We start from the raw sequence: 23,201 nt of genomic DNA on the forward strand, positions 1-23,201 counted from the left end.
CTCTCAAATGGCAATTCCGTTCGAAACCACTTTGTCTTCCTATCTCTGTAGGGATTCCATCACGTTGTCTTAGCCGTCTCTCGTCTGGGCCAGGCATCCTCGCCACGAGTGAGGCTTATATTATCCACCATCAAATCGCCTGCTGCTGCTGCTGCTAGACCCGGCTGCTAAACTTATAGACCGACACAGAGCCCTCATCTCATCTGGTGTGTTTGTGCATGTTTCGGTGCGCGAGAGTAATGATACTAATGGAAGAAAGGGCAGGAAATTAAATGATAGCACTAACCGCATCTCTCTCGGTACGGGCTCGCATTCGTTCGTGCATAAATATGCTGTGCGGTCGAAGATCCACCACTGGTCTTCTTTGTTTATCCATTTCGCTAATGGTTAGAGTGCCTTCCGGTGGACGTCGATTCAGGTGGAGTGATGTTGTGTCACATTGAAATTGATGCTTTGTCACTTTTATAAATAGGCATGAGGTGTCGCTGAGGATTGATGATATTCGATTTTGTGTCGCGCTCGGCAACGGCACCAGCAGGCATAAATCTAACGTGAAGAAATGGGCCTGCTAGTAGCGATGCTGTTATGCAGATTGAATTACTAAAGTATCGTGCTCAAACTATCATTGCTTTAGTATGATCGGTAAAGTTTTGTTGGTGAAAGCAACTGAAATGCAAGAAATGTTGCCGAGGGAGTTTTTAACTATTACGACGAGTTACTATTATTAATAATAGGTTATTTGATTGCTTCCTGTCTTATTTGGCTTTAAATTTTATTTTTAATCCCTTTGGACCGGTAATCTTTTGTGGCTTGAGCCACAAAAGATTAAGGTAAGGTTAAGGGCGCAATATAAGTATTGCGCCCAATGTATAAAAACTATTGCGACAAACAAAATTAATAAAACATTTTGGTCCATTTCGAAAAATCACTTGTACGAATTTGACAGCTGTCAGATGATTAGATGATGAGTTATAGAGTTTTGCGTGAAGCAAGTTCTGATATGGTGCAAAACATGGATAAAAACGGATTTGTTGGGCTATTCCATCACTTATTTGTAATGCGTAAATACACTGTTCGAACCAAACAATGGCCAACGATAAGTGTTATCCGGAATCAGCTTAACTAAATATAAATATTAAGTACTGGTTTTGTTGGCGAATAACATTAAGTATTGGCGATACAGACGATGCGTAACGCAGTTGTCGCCCAAAAAAGGTTGTTTCGCAGATCATGTTAAAATAATCCATAAAATGGTTTTGTATAACCATAAATCACATTGCTAGGGGTAGGAGAGGTACTGGCGAGATCTAAGAAACGTTTGCATCAAATGACTCACGAACATTTAGGCAAGCGAAAGCATTGCGCAAAATGAGTGCCCCCTGGGCTCACAACACGGAAAATTCGGATTCTTGTTTGAAGCTTTTAAACCACAAAAAAGCCGTTTTTTGTGTCAATATGACACAGTGGGTAAAACAACAGGCACTAAACTATTTCCTGTCTGAAGACCTGACAAGAATGTCGGCTGGAAATGGAGGTCCAATTCTGAAGAAATCGCTGCAGCAAAGGCCTTTTTTCAGGCTAATAACAAACTTTATTTCAAAAATGGCATCAAAAAGAAAGAGAAGTTCGCTACAGGCACTGCCGTCGCTCTCGAAGGCATTTATGTTGAGTAAACAAATTAAAATTGGCCAAAAAGTCCTTTTATCGTGGCTAGAACTAAGTCTCATCTACCCACCTGTTATTTATGGGTTTGATACCTGCTACTTGATTTTCTCTTGGGAGAATAGTCATTTTATCTTATTGTATAGGCATTTAAGAGGTAGTTCTTAACCTTGATTGAGTCCAAATATGTTCGGTCGCTGTAGCAGAGCAGACATTCTAGTTTCTTGGTAGCATATCTGAACTGCTACCTTACAAGTATTATGAAGATTTGTACCAAATCAGACGGAACTAAATCGACATCAAACAGTGAGCAAAAAATTGAAATTTATGAATTCGCGATTCTTTTTTCAGAGAACTGTGCCTTTTATTTTTGGCTTCTGGATGAAGTTCAAGATAATGTAATGGATAATTATTTTTTACAAATTTCACAATAAATTTTAAGAACTATAGCCAGATATTAAGGATGGATTTAGCCCTTCTGAGGCCTTAAGCGGAAATGGTGTTGGGATCATTTCATGGAAGACCCTCTAATTCTACACCGTGTGACCAGGAAACAAAGGCGAATTGAAGACCTGGGGTGAAAATGGATATCGGGGCCCATCGCTACCAAAATAAAAATTGTTGCGGAGGGGGGGCTTCGGTACCTTTGATGTCTTGTGATCGGACAGCACCGAGGCACCCCTGTACGCTCCATCCGGAGTCCCTTTCGAGCCGGGGAGCACCACGCTGCCGCTCTGGAAGATCCGACTATGGTCATGTTAAGATTAATTAACTGCTAAATACTTCGATTATTTTTTAATAATTTTTAAATCGCTTGTATCTTTAATATACTTTAATATACGCAAATGAAATGAAATTGAATCCAAAAATCAATATCAATTTTTAAAGACAAATCAGGCAGCAAAACCTCAAACCTACTTTTGTTCGATTTGTTGCATTGATTGGAGCACCACGGTGATGTCGCCTAGCAATCTACTTGTCTATTGTTCTGTTTTTCCCATTTTTTTTTACATCCACACCTACATGAATATTAATACAATGTCTAATTAGAGCATGCTGATGTGCGCTTGCCTATGATGGCATTATTTGTTCGACAGGTTCCTCCCGTTTGATATGTATAGTGCTTCACTCGCTAATGAAAACAAATCTGCATAAATTATGCACCTCACCTACCGACAGACACCACCACCACGCTCATGGACTCACACCTAAGACAATGGAAATGTTCTCCATAGCAGCCGGTCGTGCGTCTGCAACCCGTCAAAATGTTGATTAACAAAACCTGGCGAAGTGCAGAAAGCCGACAGTACTCCCTTGTAATGACACCGGGATAATGACATACTTGACATGCATCGCACCCAATGACCGGACCGTTTCGCGCGCGCGTTACAAGCATTACAGCACAGAACTGTGGCCTGGTCAATGGCACATCGTGCTGCCGGTTTTACGTTGCCGTCTGTATGCCCAGTGTCACTTGACGCTTGTAAGCGCATGATGTGTATGTTGTGTGCCGGTGAGCGATAACAGCGATGGGAAAGGAACAGGTTGAGCTTGTTCGGTAGACGCGAGCGGGAGTTGACTTTGCTCCGGATCATCGACGACCGTTCAACATACCCATTAGAAACACGATTCTGTTGCATCTCAACTAACCTTTATAATTGAGCTCCTGTTCGGCCGCGCGAGCACATAATTACCTGTGCGGATGCACCGTCGTGCCTCATTGCAGGTCTGCATGCACTTTACTGTACCGTTTACCTGACGGTGGCAGCATAAACCGACGTATCGGGAACCGGGGGTGCCTTTTCTGTACGGGTTCTGGACAAATCTGAGCACCATGTAAAATGGTGTCAATTCGATGATAATGATAGTCGCTAATGATGGCAAATAACAGCATTTGCTTAGCTATTCAACGAAACCGTACTAACTCATCCATCTCATTCTCCGGTTGATGTTTAATTTTTCTTATTTTTACAACATTTTTTTCATCCTTTTTTTGCAGTGCTTTCGAATCAGTTTCGAGTCGAGCCAAAGGATACACGGGTGGCCGCCGGTGAAACGGCCCTGTTGGAGTGTGGTGCGCCGAAAGGTACGCCCGAACCTACGATCCGATGGATGAAGGATGACAGCTGGATGGACGACCATCTACGGTCCGCGAAGGAAATCAGCCGGATACGGGTCGTGGATGGTGGAAATCTTCTCATCAGTGACGTACGGCAGGCCGATGGTGGACGCTACAAATGTGTAGCGTTCAACGCGGTCGGTTCACGCGAAAGTTCCATCGCGCGGCTCACGGTACAAGGTAAGTGGACATGATAATGAGCGCAGTTTGAGTAAGATGTAACCATTTTGTGTTTATTGTGCTTGACGTGTACTATGTGTCTGTGGGTGACTGTATAATGAGCTAGTACACTGTCGGTGCTGGTGAAATTGACAAGTTTGCTGGAAAAAGTAAGCAACAAAATTTATCAATATAATTAACTCTTGGAGTATTAAGACATGTGGCAGGAGTTCGTTATCGTCCAACAGGAGTCATTATTTGTATGCATTTTTGCAAAAAAAAATCTTGTCGATTCTTACAATTATGTCAAAATCAATACTATTGCTTTTGTGACTGATTGTTTCCATAATCCCTGATGAAGTATAGCATCATTCCTAAAATTTGAGAACATTTTTCTGGGTATTGTTTTCAGCTTTGGATGAATTACTCTAGTAATACAGCTTTCAATGTCTATTGTCTGAATGCCAGGATGCAGGACATCGAGAGGAATAATTTACGCTTTGAGGATAGCTCAAATGCAGAGTTTCGATCCGTATAATCGAACTTTGGGATATTTTTTTATTTGATTTGAGTATGACGGTTCTACGCCGTATTGTCAGAACTGTAAGATCAGTCAATAGAATTTTCCAAATGATTATTGTGGATTATTGCAACATTTTTTTTTTTTGAAAATTTCTATTCATATTGTGAAACATTGCATTAAGTTAAGACAAATTTGCATCTCAACTGTCGCAATTTGTAATCAGAAACGCAATCAAATTGTTCCTCCATGCTAGTTGAAAGGTTATTTACAAGCAGGAATATTTTGCGAAGTTTCATTTTCTTGATTTAACCACCTACTAGGGCACGACGGCCATATAAAATGGCTTCCTTAAAATGTCAACGTCAGTCCTCAACAACGAGGAAACGATCCGGAAGGGATTTGAACCCCGGTACTGCCATGTGAAAACCGGCGCTGCCTTAGCACCAAATGGTCCCACCGTGTATAGTCCTATTGATTAGTTTCTCACTACCTTTTTTACTATGTTATTCAAGTAGAGCTGGAAAGAAAACCTTGCAGATATCATCAAAATAACTTAAATTTGTGTGTTTTGTTTATTTTTCTTCCTATTAAAAGTCTCATGCTGCATTGCATCTACATTTTTTGATAAATTCTCCTTCTGCCCCTTATAGTCTAGGCGCTTTTTGTGACAAAAATCATGAACTTTATCAGCTGCTCACTTAAACGCATAGAAATGTATCCACAATGATCCCATCACGAGAGGTCTGATAAGTAACCTATTTCTACAGCTGGTCACATCGGGTTTGAAACTGTATCAGTGATCAGTTATCATTTGTTAATATATTCTTTAGAGTCTAGAATTTATTAGTGTGGCCCGGTGATAATGCGAACTTGGGTTGAAGTCTCATCTGGATAATTTCCCCGTCGTGAGGACTGACAATCAAACTACGTGGTTATCAGCAAGTGTAGCATGCCATTTGATGGCTGCCATGTCAAATAGGTCGTTAAGCCAAGCAAAAGAAGAAGAACCTAGAATTTCTTAAGCTTCCAAGCTTAACTGAACGTTTTTAACTTCTTGTCTGGTATGTGCTGCATGGTTTTGTATGCGCAAGCCATGTTTATTAAATAGTGTTTTAATTCCAATATGATAGAAAATTCTTCAAACAACTCTTCAATGTACCAAGGCACAGTTTATTGGGAAAAGTCCGTATAATGAATTAAATTATGCTATTGGCATTACTTCTTTCATCCCTTGGACGCACATATCTAGTTAGCTAAACGTTGTGCAAAAGAGATTGTTTGCAATGGTAAATACAATACACATTTCCATTTGTTGTCTGCCAGCACTGTGAAGAAAAATGCTGATCAATGCCCATTTTCTCTTTCCCACCGTTGTGTAATCGAATTGTAAATTAGCTGCTGTCGATATCATCCCGAAAGGAAAACACAACAGCACGCAGCGGTCTTGGTTTGTTTTCCATTCGATTGGTTTTTATCCTGCTCATAAATTTTTATATTACTTTCCTTGCTTACGCCCACCGTTCCTATGGTTCCGAGTTGTGGGGCGTCACTTTCCCCCCAAAATACTCACACCAAAACGGTGAGCCTTGGGTGGAGAAGAGATTTGGCAAGCCAGAAATTCACCCCTAAAATAAGCTCTACACACCAAAGCAAAGACTTCCAACCCCGATGTGCGCACCTTCTGTGAAGGAATCCATAAACTAATCAAACGAGTTCTTTGGGGAGCTGTGTGTCGATGGTTTCCTAATGCTTCCTTAACGCCGCTTATTGTGCCCGTGCGTCTGCAGGGGTTGTGGTGAATTTCTCGCTTTCTGGGATTTATTCTTTTGCCATTTGCCGGTTCCGGTCACGCCTGCAGTGTTCCGCTTGATGTCAGTTGATTATTGCTGACTTCCGGGGTATCGGCAAACGAATGCACACTCATGGTGCTGCTGCTGCTGCTACTACCAGCCACCACAATAGCAGTGGCAACGGTGATTGAGAGTTTGTTGGATTGTTTCGTTTTTCATCATGATTGTTGAGGGAGCTAGTCCTTTTTGTTATAAAGGAAACGGAAATTCCTTAATTCTGCCTTTTCCTAACGCCCTAAGATCAGCATTTTCCTCAACAACAGAAAAATTCTTAAAGCTGAACATGGTTCTCGGCGAGGTACAATCAGAAAAGCTCCACTCACACTACTTCTTTTTAGCATACTGAAACGATCGACCGCAAAAAAAGCTGGCCATTCGTTGGTGAGAAAATTGGAATATTGTGCCTAGTCATAAATCAATTCAACGTTTTAGCCCGATTCATTCTAATGATAGCACCATCGCCAGGGTGTTGAAAATTGCTTCCTCCCTAAGGGTATTCTGGTGGTGATGGTGTGCTGTATATCATGGCAAAACGAACTAGAACCGTACCGGCAAAGGACCGACCTTTGTGCCGAGACTATTTAGGCGTAGCAATGGTCGAAAAAGAAAAATTGGAAAAAATGTTGTTGAATAGTGCGAAAAGGGTCCTGTTTTGCTGACAAATGTGGGGTCCTTACATTTGCTTTGCTATCTATTATATGTACGCTGTTAGATGGATGGATTGTTTATTATGCCAAAGGTGAAACGATTTTAGAATGTGTGATTTTTATGGGAGAGATTGTAGGAAAAAAGGACTGTTGTCCTCTAAAAGATTTTCTAGAATAAAATTGTCTGTTCCGAAAAGTTATTCAAGTTTTCTTGCACTGGTTATATGTACAGTGCCAGACAAAGTAATGAGACCGCCTAAGTAAGATATATTAAATATGCTAAAGCACGAAGAATTTTGAATTGTAATTTTTACTGTATCATAAGACTGAACTCCCAGGTCCTTAATTTCCTGTATCTATAATGTTACAATCAATGAACAAGTCTAGAAAAGAAGTTTTTTTTGCAATTTTGAGTTCTAGTGTCCAAAATTCGTCCGACAAAATCATCAGACGAATAGCTTTGTTCATAAAATATATTATTTTCTTTTATTTGGGCATTTCCTCCTATGGTTAAGCCTTATCTCCAGCGTGCTAGGTAGTTTTTAATATTTGATAGCTAGCCCATTGTTTCAAAGCACATCTCGTATCCTTCTAGATTCATGGATTCTACCAATGCTTAGACGTTGGTTGCGGGTTGTTATACTAAGCTTCCTGAAGCTGCTGCCACTGTTCTTCTTTGGAGCGAAAACCTGTGACAGGAAGCTGGGATTTTACAATCCGCCAAAGAATCTCGATCGGGTTGAGATAGGGTGATTGTGCACGCCAATCAACTTTATGATCCTCAAACCATATTTTACCACTTTTCCAAAGATATTAAGTTCTAAAATTTTACGTTGCTTAATAATACTTAATGCTTGATGTTTTCATAAATCATTATATTGGTCCTATCATATTGTCAAATGAACTTTTACATTTTCTTATCGTATCTTTCTGATTTGATGATCTTTTAACATAATGTTTAAAGCCGTTAAGCTTACATGCGGCGGATGCTTTCATGAAAGTTTGGCAATGTTTGAATAACTTAAAATAATAAAATATGTCGTTTGAAAAATCGGTTTACCGTCAGTCCTATTACTATGTCTGACACTGTACATCCCACTGTAACAAGGGTTAACGTTTTACTTGTTTTCCTAAAGATTGTATTATTTTTCATACAAAGATACACAGATTTAAGATGTTCAATTGATACGATTTTTAAAGTTCACGTACCGAAAATTGTTGAATCTAATCTCTATTTATATCACTCTATTTCGATACTTCATATCTCCGCTAGACACCCATGTCAACTCCAAGTTTCGTACGAATTATCTTCAATTACACTAAAACTGTTTCAGTGATTTATATCGTAAATCAATAATGCAATGTGTCTTGCCGATATTATTTATTCTGCATCCTTGTGTACCGTCCGACCGGTCGACAACCCGGAGTCTAGATGCCGTTGTGATGAACATGGTGAAAGATAAATTCCTTTTCCCGGCATGCTGTGTCCGGAGGGTAAACCGTCCTTTCGTGTTTACTGCGCTCGGCCGCGGTTCAATGTTGCAGTTGTCCCCAGGAGCTTTCGTGCTTTCTGCACAAATTTTTACGCTTGTCGAACTCTTGCCGAAGACCGTGAACCAGCAGCACCAGTTGAACTCTGTTGCAAAAATATCTCAACAGCCGGCGACCCTTTGCTCGCCAGTTTGGTTGACTGTTGCGTTTTCGTTAACGTCACCGCCTGCGGGACACACACAGAGAGATAGGCTGCGCGTATGATGAGAATAAAAAATTGTCTTCCAACCCTTTTTGTAAGTTTTGCTTTTGATTGATTGATATCGGTAAATCTGCGCAGAAGGCGTAATTTGATAGTTGTTTCTACACGGGATCTCCCTTTTTGAGACAACGCTGTACGGACGCGGCGTTGACTGTGATCATCGCTATTCGGTCATCGTAAAACCAGCCTGACGATGTATCGTTGGCTGCCGTTAATTTTCGTTACTTGTGCCCTCAAGGGGGCACCCGATGCATCCGTCAAAGGAAACGAAAATGGAGTTAAATGCCGTTGCGAAAGGGTTTTTTTTTTTTCGTTGTGTATGTTGTGCTATTGCGGTATGAAACAAGGGATATTACCATGAAATGGGCTTTTCTTCTGAGAATCGACATACATTATCACGGGAATGGGCGTTGCAAAATTTTACGCCTTTTAATGATTGATTAGTTATCTTTTTTAGTTTTTATCTCAGTGAAAATCCTTGCGGACAAAATTAAAACAACATAAAATTTGATCCTTTTAGAGGGCATTAATATATTTGATCAACTTCATCTGCATCATATCTTAAAGCTATAAAATAAAATATAAGAAAAATATGAAATTTTTAAGTCTGCATGCTTCAATTCCTCATTGTTTTTTATCCTCTTTGCAGTGAAACCATATTTTAAGCTGGAACCAATGGATACGACGGCTCTCGTTGGACAACGGGTACAGTTCCTGTGTGCAGTGGACGGTGATCCGCAGCCCCAAATCTTGTGGAGCAAAGAAAATGGGCACATTCCTGTGGGTAGGGCTGAAATTTTGGAGGAAGACCGTAGTTTGATTATTAGAAGCGTGGTACCGACCGATCAAGGTCTGTACATCTGCGAGGCACACAACGCGATCGGTCAAATCAGTGCCAAGGCTCAACTCATCGTCAACTGTAAGTATATCGTACAAAATTTAATGCAAAAATAGTTAACTGAAAACTAACACGCCTTGCGTGAAATTACCACTACTACTGGATCGGATCCACAGTTCTTTGTTAGCTTAGAACTACGAATTCCGCATCATATTTCACGTACTTAAACACCTGCCACACGGTGTTGTGGTACGATCATTAATCATTTGGTGGATGGTGTGGTTGGGCTTTTTCTGCCACCCGAGCTCTCTACAAGTTTACTTATACCATAGTTGCCGTAGCAGTTCATTCGCTGTGCGAAGGAAGTGAATTTTATCCAGCACCAAACGCTTTTCCTAATGGCATCAACGAAAGTCCCGATAAGAATTAACGTCAAAGATTTACGACCTCGCATATCCTTTACTTTTGCTTCGCAAGGGCTAAACTACCTACGCTAGCAACGATTCGTAGTTTAGTAGCTTTCATTGTATGTGGCTGGGTAATGTTTTTTTTCCTGTATTTCATGCAGTGTAATATATACGTTTTAAAGTATCTCTAGGTAGGTGTGTATCATCAGTTCTAAACGATACTACCATCGGAAGCTAGGGCGGATTTGGTATCAACCGCATGTGGAATTCTGGATTTATCAGAGGTGTTTCTACTATTCAGGGGAACGTCAAAGCTTTTGTTAAATTTATTGGCAGATTCCACGGATTGTTTACATTGCTTTAGTTAGGTTTTACCAAAACAAAGAAAAAAAATCCCCTAGTAGCAGCTTCCAAATGAAAGTTGGTATTATAAACTCTCATAAGAGACTTTTGGAATTTGAACTGATATTTAGAAATTCGAAAATACGTAGTTAATTCTGCTTGCCTTTGATCTTTCAACATTTCATCAGCTGCCATGGAATATCGCCATTTAATCTGGAAGCGTTGTACCTTTTATTCATACCCCTTACAGCTCCACCAACATTCCTGATAAAGCCTCAGGATCAGAAGACGGCCCTAAACGGGGTAGCATCGTTCAAGTGTACTGCCTCCGGCAATCCTCAACCATCCGTGTTCTGGACGAAGGAAGGCTCCCAAACGCTCATGTTTCCCAACAATACGTACGACAATATGCAGGTCTCGGTACAGGGAACGCTACAGATTCGCGGCGTACAAAAGGATGACGATGGCTACTACATCTGTTCGGCACTGAGTGTCGCCGGTTCCACAACCAGCAGAGCTTACTTACAGGTACGGATTGACACTCAACAACAACATTTTTCGACCAACCAACAGCTCAATTCATATTTCAACTGACTCGCTCAATGTGCTTTCTCTTCGCAGGTTCTAACATCGCAGGACAGCAATCCACCCCCGATACTGCAGATCGTACCGGCTAATCAAACACTGCCCCGCGGCACTGTTGCCACGCTGCCATGCCGTGCCAGCGGTAATCCGACGCCCATGATACGCTGGATGAAAAATGCGACCGATATCAACCTTTCCGGCGGTAACGGGCGCTTCTCAATCATCCAGGGTGGCACGCTAAGAATTGATGGTAAGCATAAGTCCGTACGGTTCGGTCTTTACGTCGTCTACGATCCATCGTTTCTGAAGCGTCCTGTAGAGGGGGGAGGGTGGAACAGATTGTCGACCGACACGAACCCGCACATACCGGCGGCTACATTGAATAACCGGAGCCCTTTCTTTTACGTTCACTGGCGGGAACGTTGGGTGACGAACCGAGAAATGTAGTAATTGAAATACAAAACAAAAACCGTTGAGATGGCGCTTCAAGCTTAACGTTGTTGTATTTGGTGAACCGTAAACAGTCGTGCTTGCATGCTGATTTATACTAACTTTCGAGCGATACTGTTGTTGGTTTACCATTACCACAGACTTCCTGGCATTTATTGTTCGTGCGACGGTCGCCAAATGTTTGAAGCGTTTGGCAAAATTCTAGTTGGGGGTTTTTTTTTGTTGTGTAAGACGGTCCTTAATCTTTGTTTACAATGCTAAGCTGAACGTAAAAATAATTTTCAAAGTGCGTGAGAACGATGGATTATGCAAGTCCTGCCCATAGCGTGTCCGGCTAGTATTTCCACGAACAAAGAATGGCAAATGATTTTTTGGAAAGTTGTACATGCAACATTGTGTAATTGTGCAATTGTGAAACGTTGCGATAATTGGTTTATATTCATCAGTTGAAAGCCTACGTCAAAAAGCATGCGATCAGTCCTGAACAACATTGCTAATGTTAGGCGATTAATTTTGCCGTTTAGCTTACTATTGGGTAAATTTCTGGGTTATTTAGTGGAATATAACTAAAATTTCCTATTTTCTGGTTCCAACGAAGTATTTCACTCACAATATTTCACTGAGATAAATAGAACCAATCTTTAGCACATCAAGATGATGCGTTGAGCACAAAACAAAATAGAAACAGGACCTTTTTCAAACGATCCTTTCTACTATCTCCGCTGTCAGTGGAATAAAAGTCTAACGTCTTGATAACAGGGGATTTAATTGTCAGGCTGCTGGCAAACATGAAAAGCGGCAAAAATAAAACGAATATATCTCGGGACGACAGTTCCCCGGGAGGAAAGCGGCTAGCCCCACACTATGAAGTACGCATTGCCACCAGCGAATAAAAGATGGCGACGATAAAGTGGAAGATGACTTGACTTGGTGAAAAATATAATTACAGCTAACAATGCGGATTTACTTCTAATGCGAGTTGAAAAATGGTGAAATGATAAGGAGGGCAATACCACCCCCCATAGGGGAAAGGCATGCTCTCTCTCCCCGCAACAGTTTGAATGGGAGGAAAAACCACAACAGCAAAAGAATCCGACAGACACACCCGCAGGGCATAGAATGGAAACGATCGTTCGTCTTTATCATTGGGGATTTCTTTTTTAATACCTGTCTTTACTCCGCAAGCTTTCGAATGTTGGGCTGCGAAACTACGAAACGAGAAAGTGGTTCGAGGTTTTGACAGAATGCTTCCGGGTTGCATCAACAGTAGAGCATCAACGATAGAGCTTCTTTTTTCCTGCTTTCATTGGTCTATTAGACCGTTTCTAGCAGCATTTGAAGGATATCCCTCGGTCAGGACAGTGCATTTTCCACTCTGTTACACTTGGGTGGAAGCGTCTTATAAATGTGGAGAATAAACTAAAAAATTAATTTATTGCTCCTCTGTGACTCGAAGCGAAATAGCAATTAATCCCGGTTTTTCATCTCTTTAATTAAGGGGTGCAACATAATGAAGAAGTGTTTTATAAGCTTTCTTCAGTGGTGGAATAGGAAGCAAAGTTTTGGTTTCGTTTTGAAAAGGCGTGAGGAAAAGATGTTGGAAGATAAACATATCCATGTTGGAATTTGCAATATGACGTAGCATACCATATTTTTTTCTGAGCAAAGTAGAAATATTACGAACGGTATCGAACAATGGTTTTATGGTGTTTTCCTGAACATGCTACGTGATATCCAATGGAGAATGGATTATTTTTCGCTTTAATATTTGACTACGAATATATTCATACCCTTGGATTACAATGATTGATTCCGCCATTTTTTTTATAGATTTCTTACGAACTTACAACCTTTCGCGTCCTTCCTATCGGCAAACAAACTCTCAATAAATACAGAAAATCTCTGCTGATGGCAACAACAAAGCATAGCCCCTTTTCCTGAGAAATCTTTCCAGTTCGTTTCAATCCTGGAACAGTATCTCGATTGTCGTGGAGATTGGTGTGTGCATTTGCCTTGGCGCATCAAATAGTATTCATAAATAAGCCAAACGATTGTCGACTGTCGCTTGGACTGTGCCAGTTGTGCCGGGTTGGAAAGTTCCGCTAGTCACAGTGAAATCTTTTCACAGCGCGCAAATACCAGTGTGTGGTGGATTGTCTATTTCCCAGCGGGGGTGTAAGTACATGATGCAGTTGTTGCACTGCGCCCAGTGCCACTACCTTCCACTGCACCAGACAGCTTACAGTTTGCATTTGCTCCGCTTGCATAAACAACGCTACAGAACCACCGGTCGTAGAAAGTAACAGATCATCTTCGTCATACACACATATACCGCTAGCGCACACAAGTCATAAGGGCACTTGGCACCGCATCCGCACCGTATCTGTTGATCGGTGATATATCTGACATTTTCCCAAGCATCAGCAAAACAGTCCCCGGATCACAAGCAAATCCACTAGTCGAGCAAACGGATCGTTCCCCCGGTTTTTGCGTTCTGGATGATGGTGTTGTAGTAGAGTCGGCGCTTTACCGTTTGTGTTTTGTTGGATATTGTTCGTTCACATCTTGCTAACCCCCCATGAACGCTGCCGGTTTAATACATATTTGCAGATTTGCGAAATGAGGACAGCGGCTGGTATCGATGTGTGGCATATTCTGAGAAAGGTGAAACCTCGTGGAGTGCATATTTAACGGTAAGTCCCTTTCTGTGCTTTACATTTGCGAAAAAGCGTAGGTGCATAACTTCTGGAGATATGTAACTTTTTTTTTTTTTGAGATGCCTAGCCAGCGATAGTTCGATAACTAACCCACTTTTGTTCGTTTAATGTTTTCCATCTTGCGCAGGTTGAAAGTAACCTTTCCTCAATGCAGCATCGGTCGCACAATGCCGATCTGCTACCATCGGCGCCGGGAATACCGAAAGCGGTGAACATAACTAATAGCAATATCACACTGACCTGGACTCGAGGTCAGGATGAATTGCAAATGAACTCCGTAACTGGTGGATATACGATCGAGTACTACAGTCCCGAGGAAAAAGCGGGATGGATCAAAGCTATGAGTCGCATACCCGGTTATACTGCAACGGTAAGTTCAGGATGTACAAGATGGTAAAGGAGAAAAGAAAGATGAAGTTATGGTACAAATATTTTCCCATACTTGTTTGGAATTTTATTCTCAGATAACAAATCTGTCACCCTCCACTTCATACATGTTCATTATCCGAGCTGAGAACTCCTATGGCTATTCTGCGCCATCTCCAACGTCAGGCATTCTTCGCACGCTATCGGCAAATGATGGTGTTACCATGCCAGAAGAAATAGAAACTGCTCGACTTGTGCTCAGCGGACAGGTTAGTATTTTTGTGGACAAAATTTACCTAGTTCAGTCAATTTTGTGATTTTGATTGTACTTTGGACGTGAACTTCCCTTTTCCCAATCCGATCAATTAACAGGTCTTGGAGTTGGTTGACGCAGTAGCAATCAACTCGACGGCCATTCGGCTCGAATGGCAACTTCACATCAGTAATACGGAAGAATACGTCGAAGGCTTGTACGTACGCTACCGCAACCTCTCGGCAATCGATACGCAAAGTTACAGCATGCTCAGCATAAAGATGAATCCCTCCGAGACGTACGTCATAACGGGGCTAGAAAAGTTCACGCGTTACGAGTTTTTCCTGACGCCCTACTTCAAGACGGTCGAAGGACAACCGACCAGCTCGAAGGTGGTGCAAACGCTGGAGGATTTCCCCACGGGTGCGCCGCTGAACGTGCAAACAGGGATGGTAAACTTAACTGCCGGGCTGGTAAATTGGTTGCCACCACCGGAAAATACGCTAAACGGTGTGCTGCTCGGATACAAGGTGCAGTTACGGGCGAGCAATTCGTCGAAAGTTCTAGCACAGATCACGCTCAACGGTCCTACTACGTTCGTCGTGCTGCACAGACTTACCACCGGTATGACGTACACGGTGCGAGTCGTTGCGTACAATCGTGTTGGGGCTGGTCCATTCTCGAAGCCTGCCTATCTTATTATGGATCCTGCACACGTTATAGCACCTCCAAAAGCGCACAACTCGTTGAGCGACATTGAGGGTTACAGGCAACAGGGACTGCTACATGAAACCTGGTTCATGGTACTGATGATCGTAATTTTGCTATCGGTTCTAACGGGTGGATGTATCGCGGGGGTCCTCTTTTTCCGCAATCGAGCGAAGGTGAGCAAAGAAATGCTGAGCGCTTCGATTACGGGCAACACAAGTATGGATCCTAGTCGCCGACCGATGATGGTTTCCCGACGGGATGGACTTTGGATTGATCGCGGTCGTCGATCGATTGATACCGACAAGGATTCAGGGTTGAGCGAAGCCAAATTGTTGGAGAGCTCTCAAAACACTGCCAACTATGCGGATGTCAGTACGGATTACGCTGAGGTGGATCCAAGGAGCATAACGTCATTTTACAATAGCCGTAAGGTGAGAGTTTTGGGAAATTTAACTTTTACTGATAAAATAGTTCTTCACGGATGGTTCGCTCTTGTTTTTACAGTCGCCCGACAATCCTTCACCCTATGCAACAACTGTTTTAGTAAATGGGAATGCGAACGAAAATGGAAAAATATGCTATCAAGGACTAGATGGCTATATCTCAGGTGCGTCAACTAATCGATCAGATCCAGCAACATATCTGGCGGGGCATCCGAAAGCCTTCACTCCGGTGCCATATAATCAAGGTACAGTTGTTTCCAGCGTTTATGATGTTTGAACTAATGTTTAAGCCAAAATACTAACACTGCTGCATAATAACATAAACGTTTGTTTGCAACTAATTAATAACACCCCCGACATTCTCCAGCTCCTGCCAACTGGATTGATTTCCTTCCTCCTCCACCGGAGCATCCGCCCCCGATACCACAAGCTTTAGACCACCACATACATCTAAATCATGTGTATCCCTCGGAATTGATCGGTGGCGGTGGTGGTGGTCTTCCACCAACCACAACCGCCATCGGTTCTCAGGGATCATCCGTACGTTGTGGATCGGCACAATCCGGTAGCTATAAGTAAGTAGAATATTGTTTGCTTTCTTGTTTCAACATCCGGTGACTGGATTCTAGATGCCTTGTACTAATACAATTCTTTCCCATTCCGTGTGTGTGTGCTGTGATTGTTTTTCTGCTTTCCCGGGGACTGTTGCTACTAACATCATCCATTAACGACACACTCTCGAACCTGAAAACCCCAAAAGTAGTGGAAGTGCTCAACATTCATATCAATATGTAGATCCATCCCTGCTAGGACGAGGATCATCTAGGAGCAGCTCGAACGAATGCACCATGCGCAACGTTCCACCGCTTCCGCTGCCAACGCAGCAGCAAACGCACTTCCTGCCGTACATGAACGGTACGTCCGGTTCCACGGATCAGTCGCCCTACTTCAACGACGAAGTGTACAACAGTCCTGTGAAGAACGGTGACGTCAACTATCATCATCCGTATCGGATGCCTAACTCTTCGTCGGCATCTTCCATATCATGCTGTCAGTCAAATCATTCCCGAAGCAGCCATTCGGCCGGTTCGAAAAATCACGACTTTCTAGACCAGCAACAGCAGCAACAACTTCATCTTCAGCAGCAGCAACAGCTTCACAACAATATGATGCTTCAAGGATCGCATCATATGAACAAGTAAGTTTGAGATGAATTGTTTGATACTAATTGTTGGCTGCGTGTGATCTCTAAAAATCAGACGTAGATTCTAAGTACTGAGGAACTCTTCTTCTCTTAAACAAAATTTATTATTTCACACGCAGACTTAACGGCATAGGTAGCTACGATGGACTTACCCCGTCAAAGGTGGTGTCTTTCAACGACCAGTATCAAATGTTGGACGATAGCAGCACCAACGGTGAAGTTGGAGGCAGAACTGAGCACGAAAATTGCACCTACTTCACCAACTATTCCGATGCGTCCGGTGCGAGCAGTAGTAGCGGTAGCGGTGGCTTCCGAATGCATCCGAAGTTTGTGAAAACCGTGCACGTAAATATTGAAAATGCCATCAACGGTAACTACCACCATCATCAGCAACAGCAGCAGCAGCAATCGCCTATCATCACCAATGGCCATCACAATCATAGTCACCAGCAACATCATCATCCCTATGTGTACAATCAACAGCATCAGCAGGACCCGATCAGCGAACACGAAGAGACTGAAACCGACAAAATGCTGACCGGTGGGGGTAGTAGTTTCAGCGAAAACGATGACCACACGGCCAGCAATGGTGGCTCGGGACCGGATTCCGACACTCACGACGAGATGACAAAGAAGCTTTGCAACGGGCGTGACGATGGTGCATCGATCTGTCCGGTGTATGAGGAACCATCAGTACATCAGACTTCATAAATAGTCAAGTGTGTTGATGCCACCGGTAACCTCCAGTCCTACGTAAGTAGACATGCGCTTAAATCTGTAGATTTGTTACGCACAACACTAGAACTGTGAAAAGCGGGCTTCGGAGGGTTTTTTTTGTCTTTATAATACTCAAAACAAAAGCATGATTTCTTTACCGAAAGGATCTAACCGGAAAGAGATATTCAGCCTATATCTAATCAACACAGGAATTAGGAAGAGGAACAAGAAAAAGGGTGAATAGACAAATGCAAAATGGTCATAAGTCAACGTATCACCCATAGGGTCACACGATTGGAACCGTATGATACCAAAACATAGGCAGTCCCTAGGAAAGTAATAATTTATTTAAGTGACGTCTGATAATGCCGGTCCTTCGTTATTATTTGGATTGCGAGTTGTCTATTGGTAACGCCATTTTGGAAATTAATTTTCTTCTTCCAGAGCTGCTGGTTTGTTCCGATTTAAAATTCTCCTTTTCGCCTGAACAAGTGTGATGATTCAGTTTTAATTATTTTCCGCTTTGTATTTCTCGCCGTCATCGTGTTTTACTTAATCGCCGTACATCAATTCATCTTGCTTAAAATTGAATCTTTGCTCGATTCTAAAAGGAAAACGATTCTTACGTGTGGACATGATTAATTTCACCTTCTTCCTGCCTGTCTGTCTATGGTAACGTACACCGAGCATATGGGTGGGTTCTCTTTGCTGTCTGGAGCAGAACAAAACTTAATATGACAACACACTTCCGTTGCGTGTTACCCGTCGGTCCAAGTGGGTGAAAGTGTTATCCCTCCCGGTCGATGACAAGTACCACCACGGCTTCTGTAGTTGGTTCATAATTTATATTTAGCGAGGGATAGCTACCGAGAGAGGTCTTCCCTTTTGGGCGAATGTATCGAGCGCGCGACGTTGCCGCAGTGGTGCTGTACTTAGCTTACCAGTGCATCCGCCCGAAACACCGAGAGCACACGGGATCATGTCAAAAATGTTTAGTATCGCCCAATGCAGGCAACTGTTGCCGAGAAAGCGGGTAAAGCACAGCACATGCATAGGAGCGCTTCGGTGTCGGGAAATATTGTTCAATAATGAAGACGACCGTGTGTGTGTGTGTCTGTCTGGCTGGCTCCGATGGTCGGTTTATGTCTGCTGCACTTCATCTGGTCGTGTGCGCTAAGTCATGACAGAGTATCCCGTATACGCGGCTGCAGTCTGGAATTTGGAATGCATCGCAAAATTCCATCGAACATGATTCGCCAATTTGTCTGGCGTGTGTGTGTAAAATTTTGCGCGCTTCTCTGGATACTCTCACTTGCATGTCTCGGTTGGAATTAGACGGTGTTTGATGAAGGTGAAGGAATTAGTGGTATGGATTATTATGTTCTGTACTGGGATGTTTGTGCAACTCGTGAAATTGTGTTGTGTGGTGAACATGTTTCTCGTCTATTTTGAATTTTTGAATTTTGTTTTATGCCTCATGAAGTTAATTTTATCACAAATTTAAATACTATTTGTGCTTTTTTGTGAATTTTTATAGAATAAAAACAAAATGAAACACATGTTATTTCTGGAGAAATTGGAACAATAATTCATGCTCTTCTCATTTTTTCAACCCATCCATTAGGAGTATGGGAATGTGTAGTAACCATCAAACCATTGTTTTAGCACCAAGAAAGCGTTACTGTTTCCTACCGGAGGCTGATGGGTGGTTATTCATCATCCTGTTGCAGAGAATTCGTACCGTCTTCGGCAAGAACGAACGCTTACTTTAATTTCCGTCAGGATTCTTGAGACGATCAGCCGGAGGATAATGCTTGTATCTTGACTGCTAGCATTTCCGTAGAAGAAGTTTATTGTTATTGGTATCATAAAAATGGTCTTAATGTTCATCATAATTGTCGCCATTAGCGACTTCTCGTGAAGGCGGGCACATTTGGACACGAATAAGAAGAAATCCTGCAAAAGAAATTCTTCATGTGTACTTGAAGAAGTTGGTGAACGAATCATGAACTTTAACGGGTCCTTAGATACATCACAAACGTGTTTATTGTTGTTATGTAACTTTTTATTCCTTGTTTTTTTGGCAATTCTTTTTCTTATTATTCAGTTCCACATTCACTTTTTTTATTATTTTTTTATGACAGTAATTCAAAAACTGCTCGGCGAAGAGGAAAATTAGTTTTCAATGAAGATGGCAACTTTATCGTCAGCATCGTGCTGATCGTGTCACGTAACCGGAGCAATATCAATTAATCATAATCAAAATTTAATTAATTCGCAACGAACGGTAGCAATGAAGTCTTCAGTTACTGATCATCAGTTTTATGCTAAACTCGGTACAGACAACACGAAAAATAGTGAAAAATAACCAGAAGTAGCATAGGGAAAGGCAACTATATCAGACAGACTTTTCCTATCAACTATGAAACAGTTAAGTTCAGCTGATTGTTAAAATTGAAACGATGGTAACGGTGAGCAACACCGGTTGGAAGTGAGTAAACGATCCTATTAAATCTACATTTATTGAACGGTGAACAATCAAATTATGATGTATGCGTGTGTGTGTGTTGTATTTGTACCTGTGATATTATTTAATGTGATAAGCAAATACTCTGGTTCGGTAGCAAGTTTCATGAGGTTTATCGTTCATTTTACACCCTCAGTAGACGATCTGTACCCTCATTTGGCATTACCACTTATTCTCTGATAGGAAAGATTACCAACATCTTTCTTTCTGCTACTATATAGAGTTCTCTTTCAGTGTATACCTATCCTAAAGCCGCGTATCGACGATTTTGCTAGTTTTTAAGATGGAACAAAATGTACAGGACAAACACTATACTATAAGCTAATTGAAATGAAATCAATATACCGCCATAAACACAATAATTACGAAATGCTCCGCAGAGCAGAGTAAACTATAGCAATATTTTTCGCTCATGAGTTAGAGGAAAATGCGAGAAGGAATTTACATTGGAGGGTAAACAGAACGGATGAAGTAGGAAACGCTAGCAAACTGGTGGGACATGTCGACACGTGCGTTATTTTGAATGAGCGCCATTACCGCATCAGAGGAGTGTGTTATATCAGACGCACAAAGCAAGTCAAAATAAACTAAATGAGAAGGAACAGAATGTGTTCTTTTCAGGAATAATAGAATCTTTGCATCATTATTCAATGTAAAAAAAAAACATGGCTGGTTCTTGCGCAAAAGAAAAGTCTAAAGAATCTCACCAGACTTCACACACCTATAAACTCTCTTATAGCTAGCATATAAGACACAATGGCGATCGTAACACGCTTCGAAGCAATCTTATTACTAGTAACCAACATTAAATAATCCTGACTATTGACAGTAACGTTTGCATCCCTTCTCCCCACCCATTTCCTATCCTGCTAACAGAAAGCTTCGTGTAGAAAAGGAAGAAAAGTGGCGCTTTATGAATACACCACTCAGTAGAAGATGCGTAACAAAATCATACATTACCAAAATAAAGAAGCAACCAAAACAACACCCAGAGCTAACATTTTTGAAAAAAATAACGAAATCCACACGAAAGGTAGCTTTTATGCGCAACAATGAAACAGGAATACAAACGGCAGGACGTATTACTTTACGGCATGGTTTTTCTACCGTTTTTTCTACATATTTTGGCCCACGTTTAGTGCGAAAAAGCGTGACAGGACGGAGGGGAACAGGGAAAGAAGTTACTTACTCGTGGGGGGGGGGGGAGACTTGAGGAAAGAGAACAGGGTAGGTAGAAGTGATGTGATTTTGATCCCCCCCAAAATATAGACATTGTTTCGAATGTTCGAAATTAGTAGTTTTGGAAGGCAAAATTCGCACAATGGTTGAAAACCGGAGGAGAGCAAACGTACCGGCCGGGGGATTTGCTGGTTATTGGGATGTCATTAGTGAAGTTGTGCCGGTTGGTTAAAGAAGGAAAAGTGAGATCATAACAAGTGTAGAGAAATGCAAGTGATGTAAATAAATTATTAAAAATATAAATGAACTTGCTTATTGATTGCCGCACGGAAGGAATCCGTATGCGGAAAGTGGTGAGAAGATTGAGAAAATTAGGTGCGTTCTTCATATTTGTATGCATTTTTAATGGTTGCACTAACATTTTCCTTTGGACATTTTCTTTTCTTCATTTGGATAATAGATTTAATTCCTGAAAAACACAGAAAAACTTTGCTTGAAGTTCGATTACAGTTTGATAACTAGGTAATGATCAATATTGAGCATTCCACTCCACCGCAGTTCTTTTCAAAGAGCAGAGGGCAGCCGCTCACTAACATGTGAGAGGTGTGGCTTCCCGGTAGCTCCGTGAAGGCAAAGAGCTACCTCGTGAAGGCGAAGAGCTGATGATCGTGATGGAGAAGATCTCCAAGAGTGCGAAGAGTGCGTAGACATACTTTTTTTAACATTCAAGTCCACAAGCTATGAGTCCTCACTTTATTAAGGTGGGACCTCCCGGTAGCTCTCGAGTTAACTACCCGTCACTGATGACAAATGATGACGAGAAGACTACATTTAATCGTGAGCGTCGGGTTCTAAGTTCTACAGATTAATACAGAAGACCAATTAATTGAAGGTAAGAATAAAAATACTAATATTTGGAATTCCTATCAAGGAAGTGTAGGATTTTGGATGGATTTGGATTCAGAAAAACCTTTTTTAGAATCGCTAGCTTTGATGGATTTTTTTGTTGGAAGCTCCGCCCATTGAATATTGTTATCTTCCATGTTTGCTACTTGAACGGATGAGTATATTATTTTGAATTTCCTACAAATTTAGACAGCTTTCCTTATCCTATTACTGCAAAAAAAATCAACCGTTATTTTACGACTAAATACCAGGATCTTGCTGATTATTTTTCAAATTTAATTTAATGTAGTTGTCGACAGCTCAGCTTAGTTTATGTTCCATGAACTCACTCTAACGTTCATGTTGCATCTAAAATTCCAGCACTATTTTGTTGATTATTAGACTGATGATTGTGCTGCAGAAACACACACTCTTTCTCTCCTTTCCTATCAATCTCATCTTAAGCTTCGTTATTTAGCACACTCCAGTTCTCCGAGACGGATTTATGATCGGTAACGTACCGAAATCGTACGCCTGCACGTTTCCGAAACAGATCGCTGTACGGCGGGAATTTAATCAAGAAAGTGCTCCCAGCTTACCAGACGCCAACCATTTGCAAAGTCCCCTACGATTCATCTACTTTTACGTTGGTGGCAGTGGTGCTCTCAGTGCCAAGGTAAGACCGATCTCTCTTCTAATCACAAAACCATAATCAAATGAATGCTTACTCTGACGTTTCGTTTTCCCACGTACGGAACTACGAAAATGGAGAGTAGAATTACTTCGGAAAACAGATTCCGGATTTTATTATAATGAAAAACTAAATCCCTGATAAGAAACACCAGGTTGCTCCATCGTGTGATG

At 41.7% G+C, this 23,201-nt stretch overlaps 1 protein-coding gene across 1 annotated transcript in view; it reads left to right on the top strand.

Annotated features, from left to right (window-relative positions):
- The window catches only part of LOC126556492 (protein sax-3-like), a 78,909-nt gene extending 61,169 nt beyond the window's left edge, over nt 1-17,740 (top strand). The window contains exons 3-14 of the mRNA XM_050211756.1: nt 3,662-3,961; nt 9,363-9,632; nt 10,551-10,828; nt 10,922-11,135; nt 13,946-14,028; nt 14,180-14,422; nt 14,517-14,687; nt 14,791-15,813; nt 15,887-16,070; nt 16,193-16,400; nt 16,586-17,023; nt 17,149-17,740. Of these exons, the coding sequence (XP_050067713.1) occupies nt 3,662-3,961; nt 9,363-9,632; nt 10,551-10,828; nt 10,922-11,135; nt 13,946-14,028; nt 14,180-14,422; nt 14,517-14,687; nt 14,791-15,813; nt 15,887-16,070; nt 16,193-16,400; nt 16,586-17,023; nt 17,149-17,740 (4,004 nt within the window). The remainder of the gene's footprint in view (nt 1-3,661; nt 3,962-9,362; nt 9,633-10,550; nt 10,829-10,921; nt 11,136-13,945; nt 14,029-14,179; nt 14,423-14,516; nt 14,688-14,790; nt 15,814-15,886; nt 16,071-16,192; nt 16,401-16,585; nt 17,024-17,148) is intronic.
- The last annotated feature ends 5,461 nt before the right edge of the window (nt 17,741-23,201 follow it).

Source organism: Anopheles maculipalpis, chromosome 2RL, assembly GCF_943734695.1.
Source record: "Anopheles maculipalpis chromosome 2RL, idAnoMacuDA_375_x, whole genome shotgun sequence".
NCBI lineage: Eukaryota > Metazoa > Arthropoda > Insecta > Diptera > Culicidae > Anopheles > Anopheles maculipalpis.